The sequence below is a fragment of the Cryptomeria japonica genome, chromosome 1, assembly GCF_030272615.1.
Source record: "Cryptomeria japonica chromosome 1, Sugi_1.0, whole genome shotgun sequence".
NCBI classification, from domain to species: domain Eukaryota; kingdom Viridiplantae; phylum Streptophyta; class Pinopsida; order Cupressales; family Cupressaceae; genus Cryptomeria; species Cryptomeria japonica.
In genome coordinates, this window is record NC_081405.1 from 370,734,416 (window position 1) to 370,754,435 (window position 20,020).

Genomic DNA, 20,020 nt, shown 5'->3' on the forward strand with positions numbered 1-20,020 from the left:
TAGGTTTTGACATGATTGGACTTGGAATTTGAACTTGTTTTTGATTTGATGTCATGTTTTGATATTGGACTTGATGTTGATCAGATTGGTTTGACATGTTTGAAACTTGGGTTGGTGTGTGTTGCAACCTTTGTTTTTGAATGTTTTGTGGCAGTTGTTGACATTGATATGTTGATTGAACTTGAACTTGTTTTTGATTTGATGTCATTTTCTGATATTGAACTAGATGTTGATCATTTTGGTTTGACATGTTTGAAACTTGGCTTGGTGTGTGTTGCAACCTTTGTTTTTGAATGTTTGGTTGCGGTTGTTGACATTGATATGTTGGTTGAACTTGAACTTGTTGATATTCCACCCTTGGTTGAACTATTTGTTGACATTGTATAGTTGGTTGGACATATTGTTGAAATTGGACCATTGATTGTGTTGGTTGCATATGTTGGACCATTGGTTGTGTTGGTTGCATATGTTGGACCATTGGTTGTGATAGTTGAAAATCTGATTGATAGTAAACACCTTGTTCTTGTTGTGGAGGCACATAATGTTGAAATTGATGTTGTCTCCTTTCTTGTAATTGTTTCATCATCTCTATTTGGGAGAGGAGAGCTGGTATGTCTGATCGTTCAAGAAGAGACCTTACATTAATTGGCTCAAAATTTGGATTTTGACCTGGAAATTTTTGAAACATTTTGGACATTTGAGATCTTATCTTCTCACTGTTTATCACTTTTTACTCCAATATCTCCTTTTCTTGAGCTAGTTTCTCCTCTAGTTTTTGTATTTGGACATTTAAATCATCATGATAAGTTTGACTGATATTGCCTTGTTGTTGGGTTGGATATAATTGTGATTGCCTTGGATTAAAATTTGATTGCATTGTCAGTTGATATGTCAAACTTTGTTGCATCATTGGTGCTTGGAACCTTGTTTCAATAGACATGTCACTATGCAAATGCAATATTTTTTGGAATTTTTCAAGGATAGTATATGATATGCAACTAAATGCAAACTAAATAAATGAAAATGCAATCTATGTTTTTGGTTGTTTTTGAAGATTTTGACAAACTTTATGAAATGCAAATCTAAGAGATGGACCTTTAGGAAATTGAAATGATGTCTAGACCTCAAAGGACAAAAGGACTTAATTGACAAAGGACAAGATGACAATGTCTCCCCTATATGCTTGGATACTAAGCTAGGTTTGACGAAATGATATTGATGACAAAAGGACAAAGGACTTTGATAAGGTCTAGACTTCCTAACAATGACTTATGGTTTATCAAAGATTTGAATTGCTCAAGTATGACAAGACCTAGGTTTGATACTATATGCAAAAGGATAATTAATATGCAAATGATCTTAATATGATATGACAATGACTTAGGCTTAATGAAGAGACTTGGGATATGCAAATGCAAATGTATGACAATGGTATGACTTTAATGCAAGAGGACATATGCAAGTGGGTGACTCTTATTGATATGCAAAAGAGTATAACTTAGATGAAACCTAACCTTGATACTTGACAATGACTTTGCTAAATGCAAACTAGGATGAACCTAAACGTAAGTGACATAAGAGTTGAGACAAGTTTTTGAACAATGTTGGATAACCATGCTTGAAGGTGTGTTTCAAACCTTGTTGAATGTTTGTTGGATGAATGTCTCTTGTGTTTGATCTTATGTTATATCAATGTGTTGGCTCTTGAAATGGTATTCAACTTTTGACAATCAAAGAATACAAGATATTGCAACTTAGACTCAAGGCAATCATGCTCATTTCCACATTCCCTAGGGTAGGCAAGGACATTAGGTACTTGAGAGGTAGACTCATTATGGGATTCAAGGAGAATACATAGATGCTTGGCCCCACGGGCTCCCCTCCATGACACTCACTTCTCAGGGCAGCCAAGCATCAGTCCCCATGGAAATCTCCCCATGGTGAACTTAGTATCTCTTCCAAGTATCCGAATTTGTCCTTCTCAAGCAACTAGAAGGGTTTTTGGCCTCTAAAAACAAGGTGTTTAGTAAGGATTTCTGTTAAGCGTTACTCCTTGATGTCACACAAGCGTGATTGAGACATTAAGCCCATCAAGATACCAAACAAATGTAGTTGCGCAAGCACGATTTAGACCAAGAGGCCCTACTTAGATGTTGATATGAGAAAGAGTTCAAGGGACATCACTTCCCAAGTAACTGCAATTCCCACGTAACACTTCCTTCAAAGCTTTCGCCCATCGGGTATTTTTTTATAGTGAGTTAGAATGCCAAGGAATTCTAGCCGTACTCACTTTGGGTCGTCCCCTTCTCATGATTATCACTTGCTTGCTAAAGCAAAGTGGTCGGGAAGGCAGGCCCTCTAAGGGTGACAAACAATCAACAACACAAGTATGGTACTGAAGATCTGGATTTCTGATCACCCAAAGAAGGATGAGAGCATACTCTCCTACTCCAATGTCATATTTAACAAACAAAGCAAACAAAGGTTCATTTCCACCTATTTATAAATCACTAAGTGCCTAATTAAAAACTCAAACACACAATTTGGTTGTTTCTCCAAGGCAACCTGCAAACACACATGTCAGAAGTTTGATTTGTTGTCTTTGACCATCAAATCTGCATAACACATGTTAGTAGTTTGATTTTTAGTCTTTGTCATGCGTATGCCAAGATCCTGCACAAATAATTAGTACCAAAACCCAAAGCACAGATGATCTGATTTATGAAAACTATCAAAATTTCAGTCCACTTCGAGAAGGCATAACTTTCTCATCCTAGCTCTGAATTACAAACCGTTTGATGCGTTGGAAAGGTATTCAAATAATCTAGAACCAAATTTTGGAAACATCAATGATGTCTCATCATGTTTATGGCACCATATTTGTCCAAAAATGCACCGAAGACCCTCAAAATTTCAATTTACTAAAACATATAAAAATTTTCAAGTAAAAACTGCATTTTTCATCTCTGATCTGGACTTTACATAGGCGTAGAAGTCATGACACAGGCGCAAGATGTCTAACACAAGCACATAAGTCTTCAACACAAGCGCAAGATGTTTCAACACAGGCACAAGATGCTTCACACAAGCGCAGAAGTCTTCAAAATACCCTGCACGGCCCTGTTTTTGAGTTTTTGACCTGCAAATCAGCTTAGAAGCACTCCAAAACACAGTAAGATGGTTAGAAGGTTAGTATTCACGTCGGGTTCACTAATTAATGTAGCATCGGAATTAGGAATCATCAAAATAAGTAGATCAAAACAACAAGACATGAATAACTCAATCAAAAGAACACTCATTGAAATGAACCTAATTCTAAGCACACTCAATAGAGGTATGGAAACAAAGCATTCAAAGATGAAAATATTATGCAAACCAGATGTAAAATTGAACACTCCTTCCATGCGGCTCCATTGTTGTTCTTTCCTCTTCAATGGGTTTGTGGATCTCACCTACAAGTGCACACACAATTGAAAGCAAGATTTGATGAAAAGTTCAAGAGTACTAGAAGCATAAGTTCGGTAGTTTGATAGAAAATTCGGATTCGGGATTCGAAGGGTTATTAAGGATTAAGGGGTCAAGGGTCTAGGCTTTGATTGAAAATCATCCAATTTATAGAAGAATTGAAGAAATGAGCAAATTAGCATGAAAGAGATTCGAATAGAAATTCAAATCAATAATAGCAAAGTTATGACATGTTGCTATGCAAAGAGGCTTGTGACAATTTTATGACAGATTTTATGACAAATTTCCATGTCAAGACAAGTTCTATGACAAATTGCTATGTCAAGACAAGACTCTATGACAAATTGCTATGTCAAGACAAGACTCTATGACAAATTTCTATGTCAAGAGTATGACACATGAAGCACAAAAATAGGGAGAACTAGAGACAAGTTAATTAGGTGGAATTTGAATTGGAAAATTAGAAAAAAGGTGGAAATTAGGAATTAGAATTTAGGAAATTAGGAAAATTAGATAAATTAATTAATACTTTTTTCATTTATTAATTAATTTATGATAAGAGGAATAATTGATGAAAGATTGGGAAATTAATTAATAATTTTTCATTTATTAATTAACTCATAAAGAGAAGAATAATTAATTAGCCAATTAAATGAAACATTTAATTGCGACACGAAGACCTAGGATAAATAAATAAATTATTTAATCCTAGAGGAAGAAATGACACACAAGGTTAAATGATTAAATCACAAAACCCTGGAAGACGAATTAGGTCTTAAAAGATAATTGACTCGATTTGATTTGATTTTGGATTGATAAATGACCAATGTGATAAATGATTTGATTAAATGCGCCAATTGACGAGGAACAATGACAAATTGATCCAAATTGACATAATTAAGACAGACAATAATCGATTGATGACAATATGATCACAAAATGACAAGATTGACAAGAGGACAAGGATCGATGACAATATGGATTGCACGACGACAAGATTGATAATGACCATGATCGATGACAAATCGATCGCAAAATGACAGGATCGAACAATGACCACGACCGATGACAAATCGATCGCATGATGACAAGATTGAAAAGAGGACAAAACCCTAATTAGGATTGACAATGTCCAAAATGATGACAAATTAGCACGCACATTGATGCAACAAGATAAAATCGATCAAAATCATGACTGGATAATGTTGTCGACAAGACCAAATTCGAGGACGAGATGATTGAAGAATGTAGAAGAATGACTCGATGCTCGCAAATGATAAAAATCAAGTGCGTGACATAGGAGAAATGTTAATGCGACGCAAAAACCTAAAATAAGGCAATGCGCAAATGACTTCGCAAGCGTTGACCATTTTCAGGTGTCTACACTTCCAAGTATGAATACAAAGGAAATGGGCTTGGGTGCATGGGTCAAGGAGTTAAGTTCCCTTTGGAATCGAAACTATGCTCTTTTATAGCGGTTTTAGGTTACAAAGCTTCTCCTTTGTCTTCATCCCCTCCATTGTCTAATGTCTTTATGTCTTCTTCTTGGGAGAACTCAAACTTTTCTTTGCAAGAGAAAGGGTTGCTTCCTACTCCTCATCCTTTATCTAATCAAGAGCTTATTTTGTTGGGGCTTCTTAAAGCCTGCTTGATTACTCTTCCTCCTCCTACACATAAGAAACTTCATAAGGATGATAAAGAAAAACATAGTTTTTGTGCATACCGTCAAGTGCTTGTTCATTCCACAAGTGAATGTAAGGCTTTGAAGGATAAGATACAATAACTTCATCAATCAGGTAAAATTGATTCTTCATCTATTGATGCACCTTCTTCTTCTTATTTGCACACCAAGTGATATCAAGGTTTACCTCTATCTTGCTCTTTTACATATTCCACTCACTTGTGCATTCTTACTATACCTATTCTCCACCCATGGTGGCACCTATCTCTTCTCACCCATAGTGGTGCATGTCTATCTCTTGTCCATTGTGGTTACTATCTTTATGTCACTCGATGTGGTGAGTATATATATTTGCCCTTTGTGGTGCTTATCAAAATCTATCATATATGTACTTGACTTTCCTCTATGGCATCGAGGTCGGTCCTATATAGCATCTATTTATCTCTATCAATATTGGCTATCTTCCACAAGTGAAATTGGTTCTACTAGGCATATTATCTTTTGGTAGTGGCTTTCCTTCATAGCAAAGTTGGTTTTAATTATCTTTTAGTAGTGGCTTTCCTTCATACCAAGGTTGGTTCTACTTATCTTTTGGTAACGACCTTCCTTCATAGCAAGGTTGATTCTACTTATCTTTCGATAGTGGATTTCCTTCACATCGAGGTTGGTGGTACTAATCTATGATCACCTAGAATAACACAACTTGCTAGACTATGATCTATCTTTGTAAGCATTACCATCTACATGACCGCTGGCTATAGAGAAAGATAGTGTCTGGGTCATATACTATCTCTTCGACATTGGTTGCTTCTCTAATTTTGGGTGCATTCTTCCTTGAAGCAATCAATCCTTACATTCTTCTCTCCTTTTTAGAATTCCTTTATGTGTTATTTCTTGTTATTTTGGGGATGATGCATAGTACTAAGACAATCCTTTACGTTGAGGCCTCTTTCACTTTGCTGACTCAAATATTTTATTTTGTTTGTTATGTTCTTTCATGTGTGTTATCCATGTTCTTGACTATATATCTATATGTTTATCATGTTATTACCCCGTGACTTTGTTGCTCTCATGATTCTAACCTTGTTACATTGTGAAATTTTTTCTTTTTAATGCATTTGTTTTGTAGGTCTTCAACTTGGGGGCATGCTTCCTTGACTTGAATATGTGTCTACTTCCTCTACAATATTATTTTGGCATCATGATGTTATTTTTTTTTAGTAGATTTCCTTTAGCGTGCATATTCATGTTGATTCATAAGCCCGCTAAAGTGGGGGTAAAATGTAGAGTAAAAAATTGCACACTCTTTTGCAATTCCACCTACACTTTTGTGGCCACTTTAGTGTCCATTCCTTTAGCATTCAAGTAGGCTCATTTCAGCCCTTGCATCAACCTTTTCCATCTCAAGATGCTCAAGACTCCTTTTCTAGCACCCATCTTTCAGCTTCAGTTTAATGTTAGCCATGGGTTTCGCTTGCCACTCATCATTTTTTAGTGTGATTAGTCTGGACACTAGTGCACCGCACAAATGATCGCATGTCACATATTTTTCCTACGCCATCTTAAAGTTCAAATATCGGTTCTATGTATTTCAACACTTGTCACTTATCTTGGTCAATGGAAATGGCTCATAATCTTCTAAATGGCTCAACAACCCTCTTTTCCCCTTCTCTTCTTTCTTTTAAATGGATCTTTTCATTTCATGAAATCTCTCTTGGTTCTTTCAAGAAATATCTCTCATTCTTTGGGCTCTCACAACTTTCTCTTGATTCATCCCACTTGCTACAGTAGTCTCTAGCTTGCTACAACACTCTCAAGATCTCATAATACTCTTTTGCAACACTCTTGGCTTTCTCAAGCCTTGTTGGTAGTATCTTACTCGCATCTTGGAGATTAGTCACATCCCTTACTTATCAAATCATTTATCTTTTTTATTTATATTTTTATCTATCTATCTATCTATCTAGTTGTTATGAAGTGGAAACACCAAAACAAGGACTTGACTAAGGAAAGTCTCCAAATAGCCCCAAACATTTTCCCTATTTTGTATGTGTGGAGATTTCTTGAAGGCATTTGAATGCATGAGGGTTTTCTTATGCTTTATTTATTTCATTTATATTCATTTCTATTTGTATTTATCATCTAGTATCTGTGACCATGTTTTTAACTTCTGGGTTTTGTAGGTTAATCAAAACACAGAGATGGGTTTTCCGTGTTTCTAAGTCTTTTCTATTGGTGGTCCGTATGAGACTACATTGCACCGTGCAAATGTCTCTATGTCATGTTGACGTCCTTGACTGAGATGCTTAGATCTAGATTGAAGACTCTCCCTCGTCTTCTTTTTCCATATCTATAATTAGATATCTTCACCAGTTTCACTAGTTGGAGATATTTGAATGTATGTTGTGAAATTGGCCCTCAAGGGAACATAGTTCTTCCCTTCGCAGGGTCACTTTTGCACCATTACATTGATTCCCCAAAATTTGAATTGATCATGGCCCTTCATATTATTCAAATCCTCAATAGATTCAAATCTCCTCTCTCACTTTCAAACAACCATGATCTTGTATGCTTTTTGAATGATCACTATCAATCTTTTGACCTTTCATAATTTTGCATTTGTGCACACTTAATAAATTTGAAAGCATTTCGAAGAGTTGTGAAGAACAATGGAGGCTACATGAGATGGATGCAATTGGAAATTGGTTTGCATTTGATTTCAGTTTCTTCATTGGTTGAGTAGGACTTAGCTTTGAAATTTGAGTTTTGTGGTTGCTCATAGGTTTCATTGCTTCTATTCTTATTTCTTACATGACACTATTAAACCCTCAGGTTGTCCAGATCAAAGCTTTGACACCACTATAATAACCCTTGTTGATATCCAAAAACAAATTTAAAGATTACTTGAACTTTTATTTTAGATTTAAAAAATATGAACAATAGAGAAATCGGGTATACCAAAATATTCATCAAAACACAACCAAACAAATGCAAAACTTAATGCAACCAATATAAAATATATAATGTTTACTTGGAAATTATTTTCACATCATATTTTTTGCTAAATACATCAAACGAAAGTAATACATTTCTACTACAAAATACATCAAATAGAACCCCAAATTGGGAGGTCAAACATAGAGAGAAACCATTGCAAGTTCTAGATAAACTCCCCAAAATCCTAATAACTAATATCAATAAAAACAATATGTGAAAATACTCTTAAAATAGTAAACCTTATGGCTTCAAGGCTTCCAAGGGTTTACTCTCACTCAAAAATACAAATCACACAAATACTTACAAATCCTGGAGCTATTTGACAATACAAAATGCATAGAAAATTCCACCCAACTTAAGACCAAGGTTTTGGAACATATAATGTATGATCCTAACATGAAATAACATCAACATATGACCCCAATGTTGATATTAAATCTTCAATAAAATCTAGAAATGCAATCTTTTCACAAACCCACAAACTGCTAACAAACACTCATAAAATGCATAAATAAAACTATTAAATCTAAACCTTTAGCACAATGTTAATCTTTATGTGAGACTACACCATGGTGAACCTATAACTCCCATCCTTAATTGAATTGGAAAACCTGAAACATACCATTCTTTTATTTCCTTCTCTATAGGGTTGACAACCTCCGAAGAACAACAAAACAATTAGCAAAATATCAAGTGAATGCATGAGAAATGCTACCAAAACCCATGACCAAGAGAGAAAATTATTTTCTATTCCAAGAATGTAACTCCTTCTCCACTTGTCTTTCATCTCCCAACTTTGTTGGTTGCAATTTGACACTTGCCTATTTTGTCAAAGTACCAAATTTTACTTAACATTCCACACTATGCTTTTCCAACTCCATATTGTTGGATATTACTAGTCATTGTTGTTGCTAGGATATGTTGTTTCCATTGATTTCAACATATTCCTATGTTTTTCTACACTGATTGCAGATTGGGAAGATCTTATGATCCGGTTTGTAGTGTTGTTTTGTTGATCACTGTTTTGCAAAGTTCAGTATATCCTCTGGTATATTCCGGTGTGATCAAATCTTGTGCTGAGTTTTTGGGATACTACTTGGGGTGGTCTTGTGTACTTAATTTCAGATGGATCATGATTTGGTGGTCCGCAAGTTATCTTTCTTCATGACAGTTGTTGATTGGTTGTGTTCTTGAGCTTTCAGACGTTGATAGATGAAGATTTGATAAGTGGTGTTGGTGCAGTTGTTCCTGATGATTCTAATGTGCTTGTTGGTGTTTCCTAATTGTGTCATATTTGTTTCGGTGATCTGCATTGATTGTTGTGCAATTTTTTGATGGTTTCTATCAACCGGTGATGATTTTTGTGTTATACAGTTTTCCTAGTGGTGTAGCATGTTGCGGTTGATCTTGGTGTGATTTCCGGTGGAGTTGAGCATTTGGGAATTTGATTTAGGTACATGTTATGCTATGTAAATCATTATATTGGTCCGGTGATCAATATTTGTATCGTGTGATCTAATTTTGTAATTGAGGGTTGAGGGTTTAACCGACCTTGTTGTCAAGGTTGATGATTTGTATATATAGGTGATATTGTCATGTAATTTAGGTTTTGATGTTATGTCTGCATTATCAGAGAGAGGTTTATATGCAAACAAGCGATTTATCCTTCAGTGTTGAGATTGAGGAGAGATTGGTGTTGTAGAGCAGACATCTATGCTTAACCAGAACTGTAATCAGGCATTTGGAGATGCTATTCTTTCAGTTCATTTCTTCCGGATTGTAGTTCAAATCTTGTTGCAAGTCAGTGAGACTTCCCTAAGGGTTGTAGCCTTCCAGGCCATTATCTTTTGAGCAGTGAGCTCTAGGCAGTGTGCCTAAATGCATGTGCATTCCCCATTGTAATATTTTCACATACTACTGCAGAGTATCATCTTACTATTGGTAGGTTCGTAGGTTCCCACGTGGTTTTTCCCTTAACCGAGTTGTCCAAGTCAAAATCTTGGTGTTGTGTGTTGTTCTTTTAATTTACTTATCTGTCTTATTACTGCAATTTATCAGATCTATTTTTGTAGTTAAATTTGCTAATCCGGTGAAGACTGATTCAACCCCCCCCCCTCTCAGTCTTCCTTCTAGGTTGCTGCTAACACATATTTTGCCTCCAAAATATTTCAAAAGTCATTTATTAATTCAACATTATATCTAATTTAATCATCTAACCACAAAGGACAATATTTCTTGGTTTATCTCTAGGTCTTGATTTACTATTTCTAGATATTTTACAAACTATAAATAGTAAGTACTATTTTTTGAAAGGGGACACGTCATCCCACCATTATTAATAATACATTCATAAGGGGCAATGGGTTCCACTAGTAACAGTGACTTGTATACATAAATATTTAATATATGTTTTTTCCATATGTGAATGCCTAGAATTGGATGGTAAAAGGAAAGTGAAGTGGACAAATGAGTTATTGTTCAACTTCTTAAAGTGTGTGTACTTGGAAAGAGGCAATACATGTCTCTTGGTTTTTTTTTCTTTTATGGCATTTAATGTAGTGTTTCATTTCCAAGTTTGAGCACCCAAGATGAAGGGAAAGTATTGTAGCCAAAATTGGTGTCCTTTCACATTTTGAGGAGAAAATCTAAGGGTTGGGATGTTTGGAATGAAGAATCATCTTTGGGCATCATGTTTGATGCTTAATACCTCTTTACAAGTCTATAAAATTGACTCCTTAGATGTAGAAATTATGATGGAATAATTGAATGTAGAGTTACTCTACATGCACAAGGACATGTCAAGGCATAAAGAAGTTATTCACAAGTACAAAGGCGTTGCCAAGTTGGAGGAAAATAGGACAATATAAGTAAAAGTAGTGTTAAATCTTTTATTCAAAGATAATGCATACTTGGCCTCTCTTCTTGGTGTATTTTTCCTACAAGGGTTTCTCCATTTAAATTTTGTGCTATGTGGTGTCTTTTATGTTCTTGAATTGTGCCTCTTTATTGCTATCTTATGGGGATGTTATGCTTTCTTTATTTCCATTATAAGTTCATATAAGGTGGTTTTATTAAGCATGATATGTTGGATGATTTTTAGCATCATAAAGAAGATGGATCTAATCATGGCAATTCCATATAAAGGTCACTTAATTTCAGATTTGTATATAATTTTTATATTTTCATATTGTAGTAGTCTAAGCCTTGTATCTCATCCATTTAAGTCATAACTCAATTATTTGTATAGAGATTGAAATTTCACAACATACCCATACAACATTATAGTTTTGAGCACTTATAAGGCCATCACTTCTCAAGAAATAGTGAATGATTAGGTAATAAATGCACAAGCCTCTAGGAACATTACATGTTCTTTTATAATATTTGGGACTTTCATAATCTTCTTCACAACATGGCACCTTATGGACAAAGTATAGTGCCTTCTCACACCATTGCACATGACCCTGCATATTTCATTGCTCCATTGCACTCTATCATGCATGATGTAGCCTTTCTTCACTTGAGCACCTAACATTATAGTAGATTTGTTACACATGAAATTCTTCAATCGTGAGAATAAAATACCAACCATCAAGAATCTCAAAATGACTAGTAGTTGGAAGGTTGGTAATTTAGGCCATGCACAATTAGATCTTATTCTTGTTTGTGACTATAATGTTCATTAAATATTCACTAATTTCTTTGTGTTGATAGATGATCAATAATTGAATCGTTGTATGAAAACTGGAATTTGATGTGTTTAACCCTTTATAGTCACATGAGTCCTTATTTCTTGCTACAGTTTTTATAACATCTATTGTACCCATTCATTTTTTATTATTTATAGAAGTAGCATAATAGTTGCCAAAGTCTTCTATTTGAACATCTTGACTGTGTGTTGGCTTACAAATCTCTTATTTTCCTTTGCATAATTTATACTTTCATATTTTAAAAGGTTGGTTTGTTCCATGAGCCACCTAAGATGTAGATTAATAAATTTATCCCAAGCCCACATATCTAAAATTTGGTGTACTGATCTAATATTAAGCTAAAAGTGAATATTTGTTCTTAGTTCTCCTTGATGCCTATAATTTTCTTTAACTAATTGGTGATGTTTAGGATAACTTTAAAAAGTTTTCTATACAATGATTGATTCTCTTTTAGTCAAATTTTGGATAGCCAATTTAATGATTTTTTTTAAAGATAGAATATAATAAACAAGCATTTAGAAAATACCCCAAACAATTGTACAAATAGATAATGCAAGAATGATTCTTTGATTATATTCTTTTGAGTAATGATGTTATAATATACTTCATCAATCTTTAAATAAAGTTTTATAAAAATAGATTAGAATATATTTTTAAACTTAATTTCAAAAATAACAAACAATGTTTAGACCTTCCTCAAGCCCATAATAATTAATAGCAAAGATTAAACCACCTCAAATTTCAAATTTGAAAATTTAACATTATTTTCTTAAAAAATCTAAATCCAAATAAAAATTAATAAAATAAAGATCGCAACCAATGGAAAAAAGTGGTAGTGCAACTTCAACTACTACAAAGCATAACAATATTACTTTTGGCTCCTCTTGTCAAGATGAGATACCTCTTATATATGCTTTATAAAAAAAGCCCTAGTCCAATCCATTTAATATGGATTTTTTTTTGGCATAGTACCTTATCAGGGATATATGCTAAAAATCTTTGATGCATAAGGCCTATGATTGGTGTGCTACCCATTAACATCTATTGTACCTTATTCCTTTTTTTTAATTGTGCATAAAAGCAACATACATAATTGTTAAAGTCTTCTACTTGCACATTCTAATAGTGCATTGGTTTATGAATCACTTCTTTCTTTGCACAATCTATAAACTCATCTTTCAAAGATTGATTTGTCCCATGAACCACCTATGATCTAGATCAATAGATCTATCTCAAGCCTACATATCTAAACTTTGGTGTACTAATCTAATATTTGTTCTTAGTTTCCCTTGATGCCTATGGTTTGCTTTAACTAATTGGTAATCTTTAGGATAACTTTAAAAAGATTTTAGACAATGATTGGTTTTCCTTTAGTCAAATCCTTAGATTACCAATTTAATGATTTCTTGAAAAGATAGAATACAATAGACAAATATATAGACAATACCCTAAACAATTATACAAATCAAATATTGCAAAAATGATGCTTTAATTATATTCTTTTAAATAATGATATTACGATATATTTCAATAATCTCTAAATACTAAATTTTATTAAAAATAGATTAGTATGTATCTTTAAACTTAGCTTCAAAAATAACAAATACAATTTCTCACACCTTACCTAAACACATAATAATTAATAGAAATGATTAAACCTAAGTAAAAGTTAATAAACTAAAGATCACAAACAATGGGGAAAGTGATGGTCTGCAATTTCCACTATTAGAAAGCATAAAAAAATATTACTTTTGGCCCCTGATGTCAAGTGGAGACACCTCTTATATATAAGCTTTATTGAAAAAAGTCCTAGTCCAATCCATATCATATGGGAAATTTTTGGTGAAGCACCTTATCAGGCATATATGCCAGGAATCTCCGATGCATTACGTCTCTGATTGGTGTGCTACCCATTTAAATGGGGTATGAATGTAGGCTGCAATCCATGTGAGGAGCAGAGTTAAGGAAATCAAACTTGGCGATTTGCGTGCTTGCAGAACTTCTACTGATCAAATTTTTGCTGGACAAGTTCTCGGATCGCGGCGCTTAACTCTGAGTATGCATCCTTACTTCAATCTAGTGTTTCTATAAGTTTTCTTTCTTATATGTTCTGAAGATTTTGATTAAGACTTTGGAGGATTCTGTTTTTGTCTCTGAATGGTGTTTACTGGAATGCTGTAATTTTGTAAACTTTGGAGTAGTTGTTGGCCATCTGCTCACTTCCTTTGGCATTTCCCGGTTCGCTAGAATTTTACTTTTAGGTTTCTGTATTAGGTGTCGCTTTTCTCGGTCCACCCTGATAAAAATATTTTTTCCATAGACCTTAATCTTGGGTTTTTCAAGCAGTAGTATTTTCGTAGGGCTGTACTCTGGTAGATTGACAGATTTATGATCTTTTTCTCCAGTTGATTGAGAGATCTTTGCTCACGTTCCAAACTTTTGAAATTCTTTTGAATGATTTTTTAATAGTGCCGCAACCCTCAATATGGCCCAGTATTTATTATTTAGTTTACAAGAGTGATTAGTATCTGCCGAAAACATTTTGATTAGGGTGTAAATTGAATTCTGCGGCAACAAAACTTATATAAGGAAAGTTCTGACCTCAAATACCTATCTTCCTTGTCTAAAGAAATGTCAGGATTGTTTGGTGGCCAGAAATTTGAAGAAACGACCCTTTAGGTGCTAAATTGGTAGAAGGATAGTTTTGAACTCGGATAACCATCTGCGCTTTCCCTGAAAAATCTCAGCACTGATTTTGTTATTAACTGGTAAGCAACAATGGGAGAGGAAAGGAGGAAAAGGGAATTTAGATTCTGCATAGACAGGGGTGGAACCTTCACTGATGTTTATGCTGAGGTTCCGGGTGAGCCAAATTGGCGAGTCGTTAAGATTCTGTCAGTAGATCCTAATAATTATGATGATGCACCTGCTGAGGGAATTAGAAGAATACTAGAAGAGGTCACTGGGAAAAAGATCCCCCGATTTGCTAAGATACCTACATATCTAATTGAATGGATTAGGATGGGTACTACTGTAGCCACAAATGCCTTGTTGGAGCGTAAGGGAGAGCGTGTAGCTTTATGTGTGACAAAAGGTTTCAAGGACTTGCTTCAGATAGGCAACCAAGCTCGACCGAAGATATTTGACCTTACTGTCTCAAAGCCTTCACTGCTGTATGAAGAAGTAATAGAGGCAGATGAAAGAGTTCAGCTTGCTTTGGATGGAGTAGAAGAAGGTGCAGGCATTGTAAGAGGAGTGTCTGGTGAATATTTAGAGGTTGTGAAACCATTGGATGAGAAAGCTTTGAAACCCGTCCTAGAAGGATTGTTGAAGAAAGGGATAAGAAGCCTAGCTGTGGTTTTCATTCATTCATACATCTATCCAGCTCATGAATTGGCTGTAGAACGCCTGGCAAAGGCTCTAGGGTTTAAGCAGGTGTCATTATCATCAGCACTTACACCAATGGTGCGAGCTGTTCCACGAGGATTCACGGCTACTGTTGATGCATATCTCACTCCAGTTATCAAGGATTATTTATCAGGTTTTCTTTCTAGATTTGATGAAGATTTGGACAAAGTTAATGTATTGTTTATGCAGTCTGATGGAGGACTTACACCAGAAAACAGATTTTCAGGTCACAAGGCAATTTTATCTGGTCCTGCAGGAGGAGTTGTTGGTTATGCCAGGACTACATTTCTCATGGAAACAGAAAAGCCTCTTATTGGCTTTGATATGGGAGGCACCTCAACTGATGTTAGCCGCTATGCTGGAAATTATGAGCAAGTACTAGAGACTCAGACTGCAGGTGTAACCATTCAGGCGCCACAACTTGACATAAACACTGTTGCTGCAGGTGGAGGTTCAAAATTAAAATTTCAAGTTGGAGTTTTCAAAGTTGGACCAGAGTCTGTAGGTGCCCATCCTGGTCCTGTATGTTACAGGAAAGGTGGTGAATTGGCAGTCACAGATGCCAATTTGCTCCTTGGAAGAGTAATTCCAGATTATTTCCCTTCTATATTTGGACCAAATGAAAATGAACCCTTAGATTTGGAGGCAACAAGGATGGCTTTTAAAAAGCTTGCTGAAACCATAAATGCATATAGAAAGCAGCAAGATCCTTCTTCAAAAGATATGACTGTTGAGGATATAGCACTGGGATTTATAAATGTAGCCAATGAAGCCATGTGCCGGCCTATTAGACAACTCACAGAGATGAAGGGATATGAAACAAAGAAACATGCACTTGCATGTTTTGGAGGTGCTGGTCCTCAGCATGCATGTGCCATTGCAAGAGCTTTAGGCATGAGAGAGGTTATTATACATAGATACTGTGGTATACTAAGTGCATATGGCATGGGACTAGCAGATGTTGTTGAAGAGGCACAGGAACCATATGCTGCAGTATATGGAACTGAATCTCTATCTGAGGTGTCAAAACGAGCAAAACTTTTGACAGAGCAGGTAAAAGAACAATTGAGACTTCAAGGCTTTAAAAATGAAAATATAAGCACAGACTTGTATCTGAATTTGCGATATGAGGGTACGGATACTACAATGATGATAAAGGCTCCCCTAGATGGCAGCAATGACTTTGCTGGAGAGTTTGTAAAATTATTCCGCCAGGAATATGGTTTTGAGCTCCAAAAAAGAGATATTCTCATCAGTGATGTAAGAGTCCGAGGTGTAGGAGTCACAAATATATTAAAATCAGCGGTAATGGAGAAAGCAATAGGTGAACCCAAAGCAGAACGTTTTTACAAGGTCTATTTTGAAAGTGGATGGCAGGATACACCAGTTTATGTCCTTGAGAATTTAGGATATGGTCATACTATAGAGGGACCTGCAATCATCATGAATGGAAATAGTACTCTAGTAATAGAGCCTGTTTGTAAGGGAGTCATCACAAAGTATGGAAATATTAGGTTTGAGATTGGATCTGTTCCAATACACACAGATTTGACAACTAAGGTTGCAGATGTAGTGCAGCTATCAATATTTAACAATCGCTTCATGGGGATTGCAGAACAGATGGGTAGGACACTTCAAAGAACGTCCATTTCCACAAACATCAAGGAACGCCTTGATTTTTCATGTGCATTATTTAGTCCTGATGGGGGCCTTGTGGCCAATGCACCTCATGTGCCTGTTCACTTAGGAGCAATGTCTAGCACCGTCCGTTGGCAGCTGAAATACTGGGGTGAAAATCTGAGAGAAGGAGATGTCTTGGTGACCAATCATCCATGTGCAGGGGGAAGCCATTTGCCCGATATAACTGTTATAACTCCAGTTTTCCGAGATGGAAAGCTCATATTTTTTGTAGCAAGTAGGGGTCACCATGCAGAAATTGGTGGAATAACCCCTGGTAGTATGCCCCCTTTTTCAAAAGCAATATGGGAAGAGGGAGCTTTGATTAAGGCTTTTAAATTAGTAGAGCAGGGGAGCTTTCAAGAAGAGGGCATCATCAAACTACTTCAGGGGCAGAATTGTGATGAACATGGACAACACGCTGATGGAGTTCTTGGAGTGATCCCAGGGACTCGAAGACTTGATGATAACCTCTCTGACCTTAGAGCACAAGTCGCTGCGAATCAGCGTGGTATTGTTCTTATAGGAGAGCTTATTGAACAGTATAGTTTAAGCACAGTACAGGCTTACATGATGCATGTGCAGACAAATGCAGAGGCTGCTGTGAGGGAGATGCTAAAATCAGTTGCTGCTCGAGCTGCCAGGCAATCGCATTTAGAAAAGAAGGGATCACTTATTACTCTAGAAGCAGAAGATTACATGGATGATGGATCGCTAATACATTTGAAGCTTACCATTGATGAAAACAAGGGTGAAGCATATTTTGACTTTGAAGGAACTAGTACTGAGGTATATGGAAACTGGAATGCTCCCGAGGCAGTGACAATGGCTGCAGTTATATATTGTCTCCGATGCCTGGTGGATGTTGATATACCTCTTAATCAAGGCTGTCTTGCACCTGTCACAGTTCACATTCCATTAGGTTCTCTTCTTTCCCCAAGTGAGAAAGCTGCTGTTGTGGGTGGCAATGTACTTACATCACAGCGTGTTACTGATGTTGTTCTGACTGCTTTTCAAGCATGTGCTTGTTCACAAGGTTGCATGAACAATCTTACATTTGGTGATAAGACATTTGGTTATTATGAAACAATAGGGGGTGGATGTGGTGCTGGGCCAGGATGGAATGGAACCAGTGGAGTGCAATGCCACATGACCAACACACGCATTACAGATCCTGAGATCCTTGAGCAGCGATATCCTGTGCTTCTGCACAGATTTGGGCTTAGGGAGAACAGTGGAGGTGCTGGCCATTACAAAGGAGGGGATGGTATTGTTCGTGAGATAGAATACCGTCGTCCTATAACAGTCAGTATTCTATCTGAAAGACGAGTACATGCACCCAAAGGATTAATGGGTGGCATGGATGGAGCTTGTGGACAAAATTTTCTCATCAGAAAGGATGGACACCGAGTTTATCTGGGGGGAAAGAACACTGTAGATGTACAGCCTGGGGAGATCCTTAAGATTTTAACCCCAGGAGGTGGTGGATGGGGCTATTCCTCTTGATGCATTTATAAATTGTAATGTTTTGCTTTATTTTGTCAGCTGAAGGCTGAAAATAATATACATCCCACAATAACATAAACACTATCGATGAAAACAAGCACATGACAATAAGTAAATGGGAAATTGGAGCAAGGCTTCTGAATATCAATTTTCAAAAAGTCCATGATCAACTTGGTTTTCCTGTTCTCAGTCCATTTCTGCAATCTGTCTTTGCGTTATTGGATTAAGTGCAGATGTATATTCATCTATAACCCAGGTCAATATTTAAAGTGAATGTTTAACAAAGAACATTGATGTTAGGTCTGTAGTATAAGAATTTATATGTTATGATATTCTATAGTAATTTTATTACCTTTTGTATCTGCCACAGGTCAAGATTAAAACCAAAGAATTATAAGAAAAATGACTGGTTCCTTTCTTTAAATCAATTGTGGCCATTCAGTTTGTTTTAGCTAATCCTTTGACAGAGATGAAATGCAATTATTTGTATACAGATATAAAACCTATTCTTAACTCCATAGGCATATTCCCCCGCAAGTGAACCTCGTATTTTTGTAAGCCTTATTTCATAGATTGGATCCATAAAATCATAAAATCCTGCCCTGACTCTCTACTTAGTTATGGTTGAAGTTTATATCTTCAAAGAGGAATATATCATTGTTCAATCCCTGTTCTTGCTTTGAAGGACTGAACATGATCCTGTTTTTTCTTCTGTATCTTTTCTCTTTTGAAACATGCATATTATGATGAAAATTTAAGCATAAGCATTGCCACTAATCGTATTCTTTCAGTGGAGTACTTTTCTTATTTCATACTTGAAGCTGGCTAAATATGTTTGGAAAGGATTGTGTCTCAAGCTTGTAGATTTGTTAACAACTATATGTTGTCTCTACCAAACTGATGATTGTATATCATTCCCCTCTTTGTATTAATAACTTTCCTAGAGTGTAGGTTTGTTGTCTCCATTTTTATGAGTAACCTTTGATATTTGCTACTCTTATGATTTTCAACGATACCATGGTTAATCCCACCACTTTGATATCATCACTTAAGTGTCAACAAAAAAATTCAAGAGTGACGACTGCTGCAAAGGTCTTTGAATAAATATCTCTTCATTAATTCCTGTCACCAAAATGCCGAAGCCGTTTGTTTATATACTTTCTTGAGGTTGGAACTGAACATAAAAATGGTAACACAAAAGAGGAAACTATTGCATAGGATCGAAATGATGAGGTCTTCTGTAATTCAATTCTACATTTGTGATAGTCCAGGGTCTTATTGATTGCCGTCTTTTAATTGCTGGTTTCTTATTTGATGTTATATCAAATTAGTTGTTGGATATCGCAACTATTCATTTCAGGTAACATAAGTATGTGCATCCCAAAAAAAGTGTATTCCTCAATTTATGTTGTTGTAGGATTGTGATAGGTTGCATTGTAAATATGAAGTTACAATTGAATTACATATTGTGTTTTTCAACCTACAAAAGATTTGTTCATATGTGGTTTTTTTTCTCATTTGATGTTATCTCAAATGAATAGGTGGATATTACAACCTTCATCTTTTGGTAATAGAG

At 35.7% G+C, this 20,020-nt stretch overlaps 1 protein-coding gene across 2 annotated transcripts; it reads left to right on the forward strand.

Annotated features, from left to right (window-relative positions):
• Nucleotides 1–13,659: 13,659 nt before the first annotated feature.
• On the forward strand, nucleotides 13,660–18,804 carry LOC131069105 (5-oxoprolinase 1). 2 transcript variants are annotated; one of them, XM_058004416.2, is made up of 2 exons: nucleotides 13,660–13,909; nucleotides 14,483–18,804. In XM_058004416.2, the coding sequence occupies exon 2, from the start codon at nucleotides 14,632–14,634 to the stop codon at nucleotides 18,442–18,444; it is 3,813 nt and encodes a 1,270-aa protein (XP_057860399.2). In that variant the 5' UTR covers nucleotides 13,660–13,909; nucleotides 14,483–14,631; the 3' UTR covers nucleotides 18,445–18,804. The 2 variants fall into 2 exon arrangements, with proteins under 2 accessions (XP_057860399.2, XP_057860400.2); XM_058004417.2 differs by having other exon boundaries at nucleotides 14,509–18,804.
• Nucleotides 18,805–20,020: the final 1,216 nt, after the last annotated feature.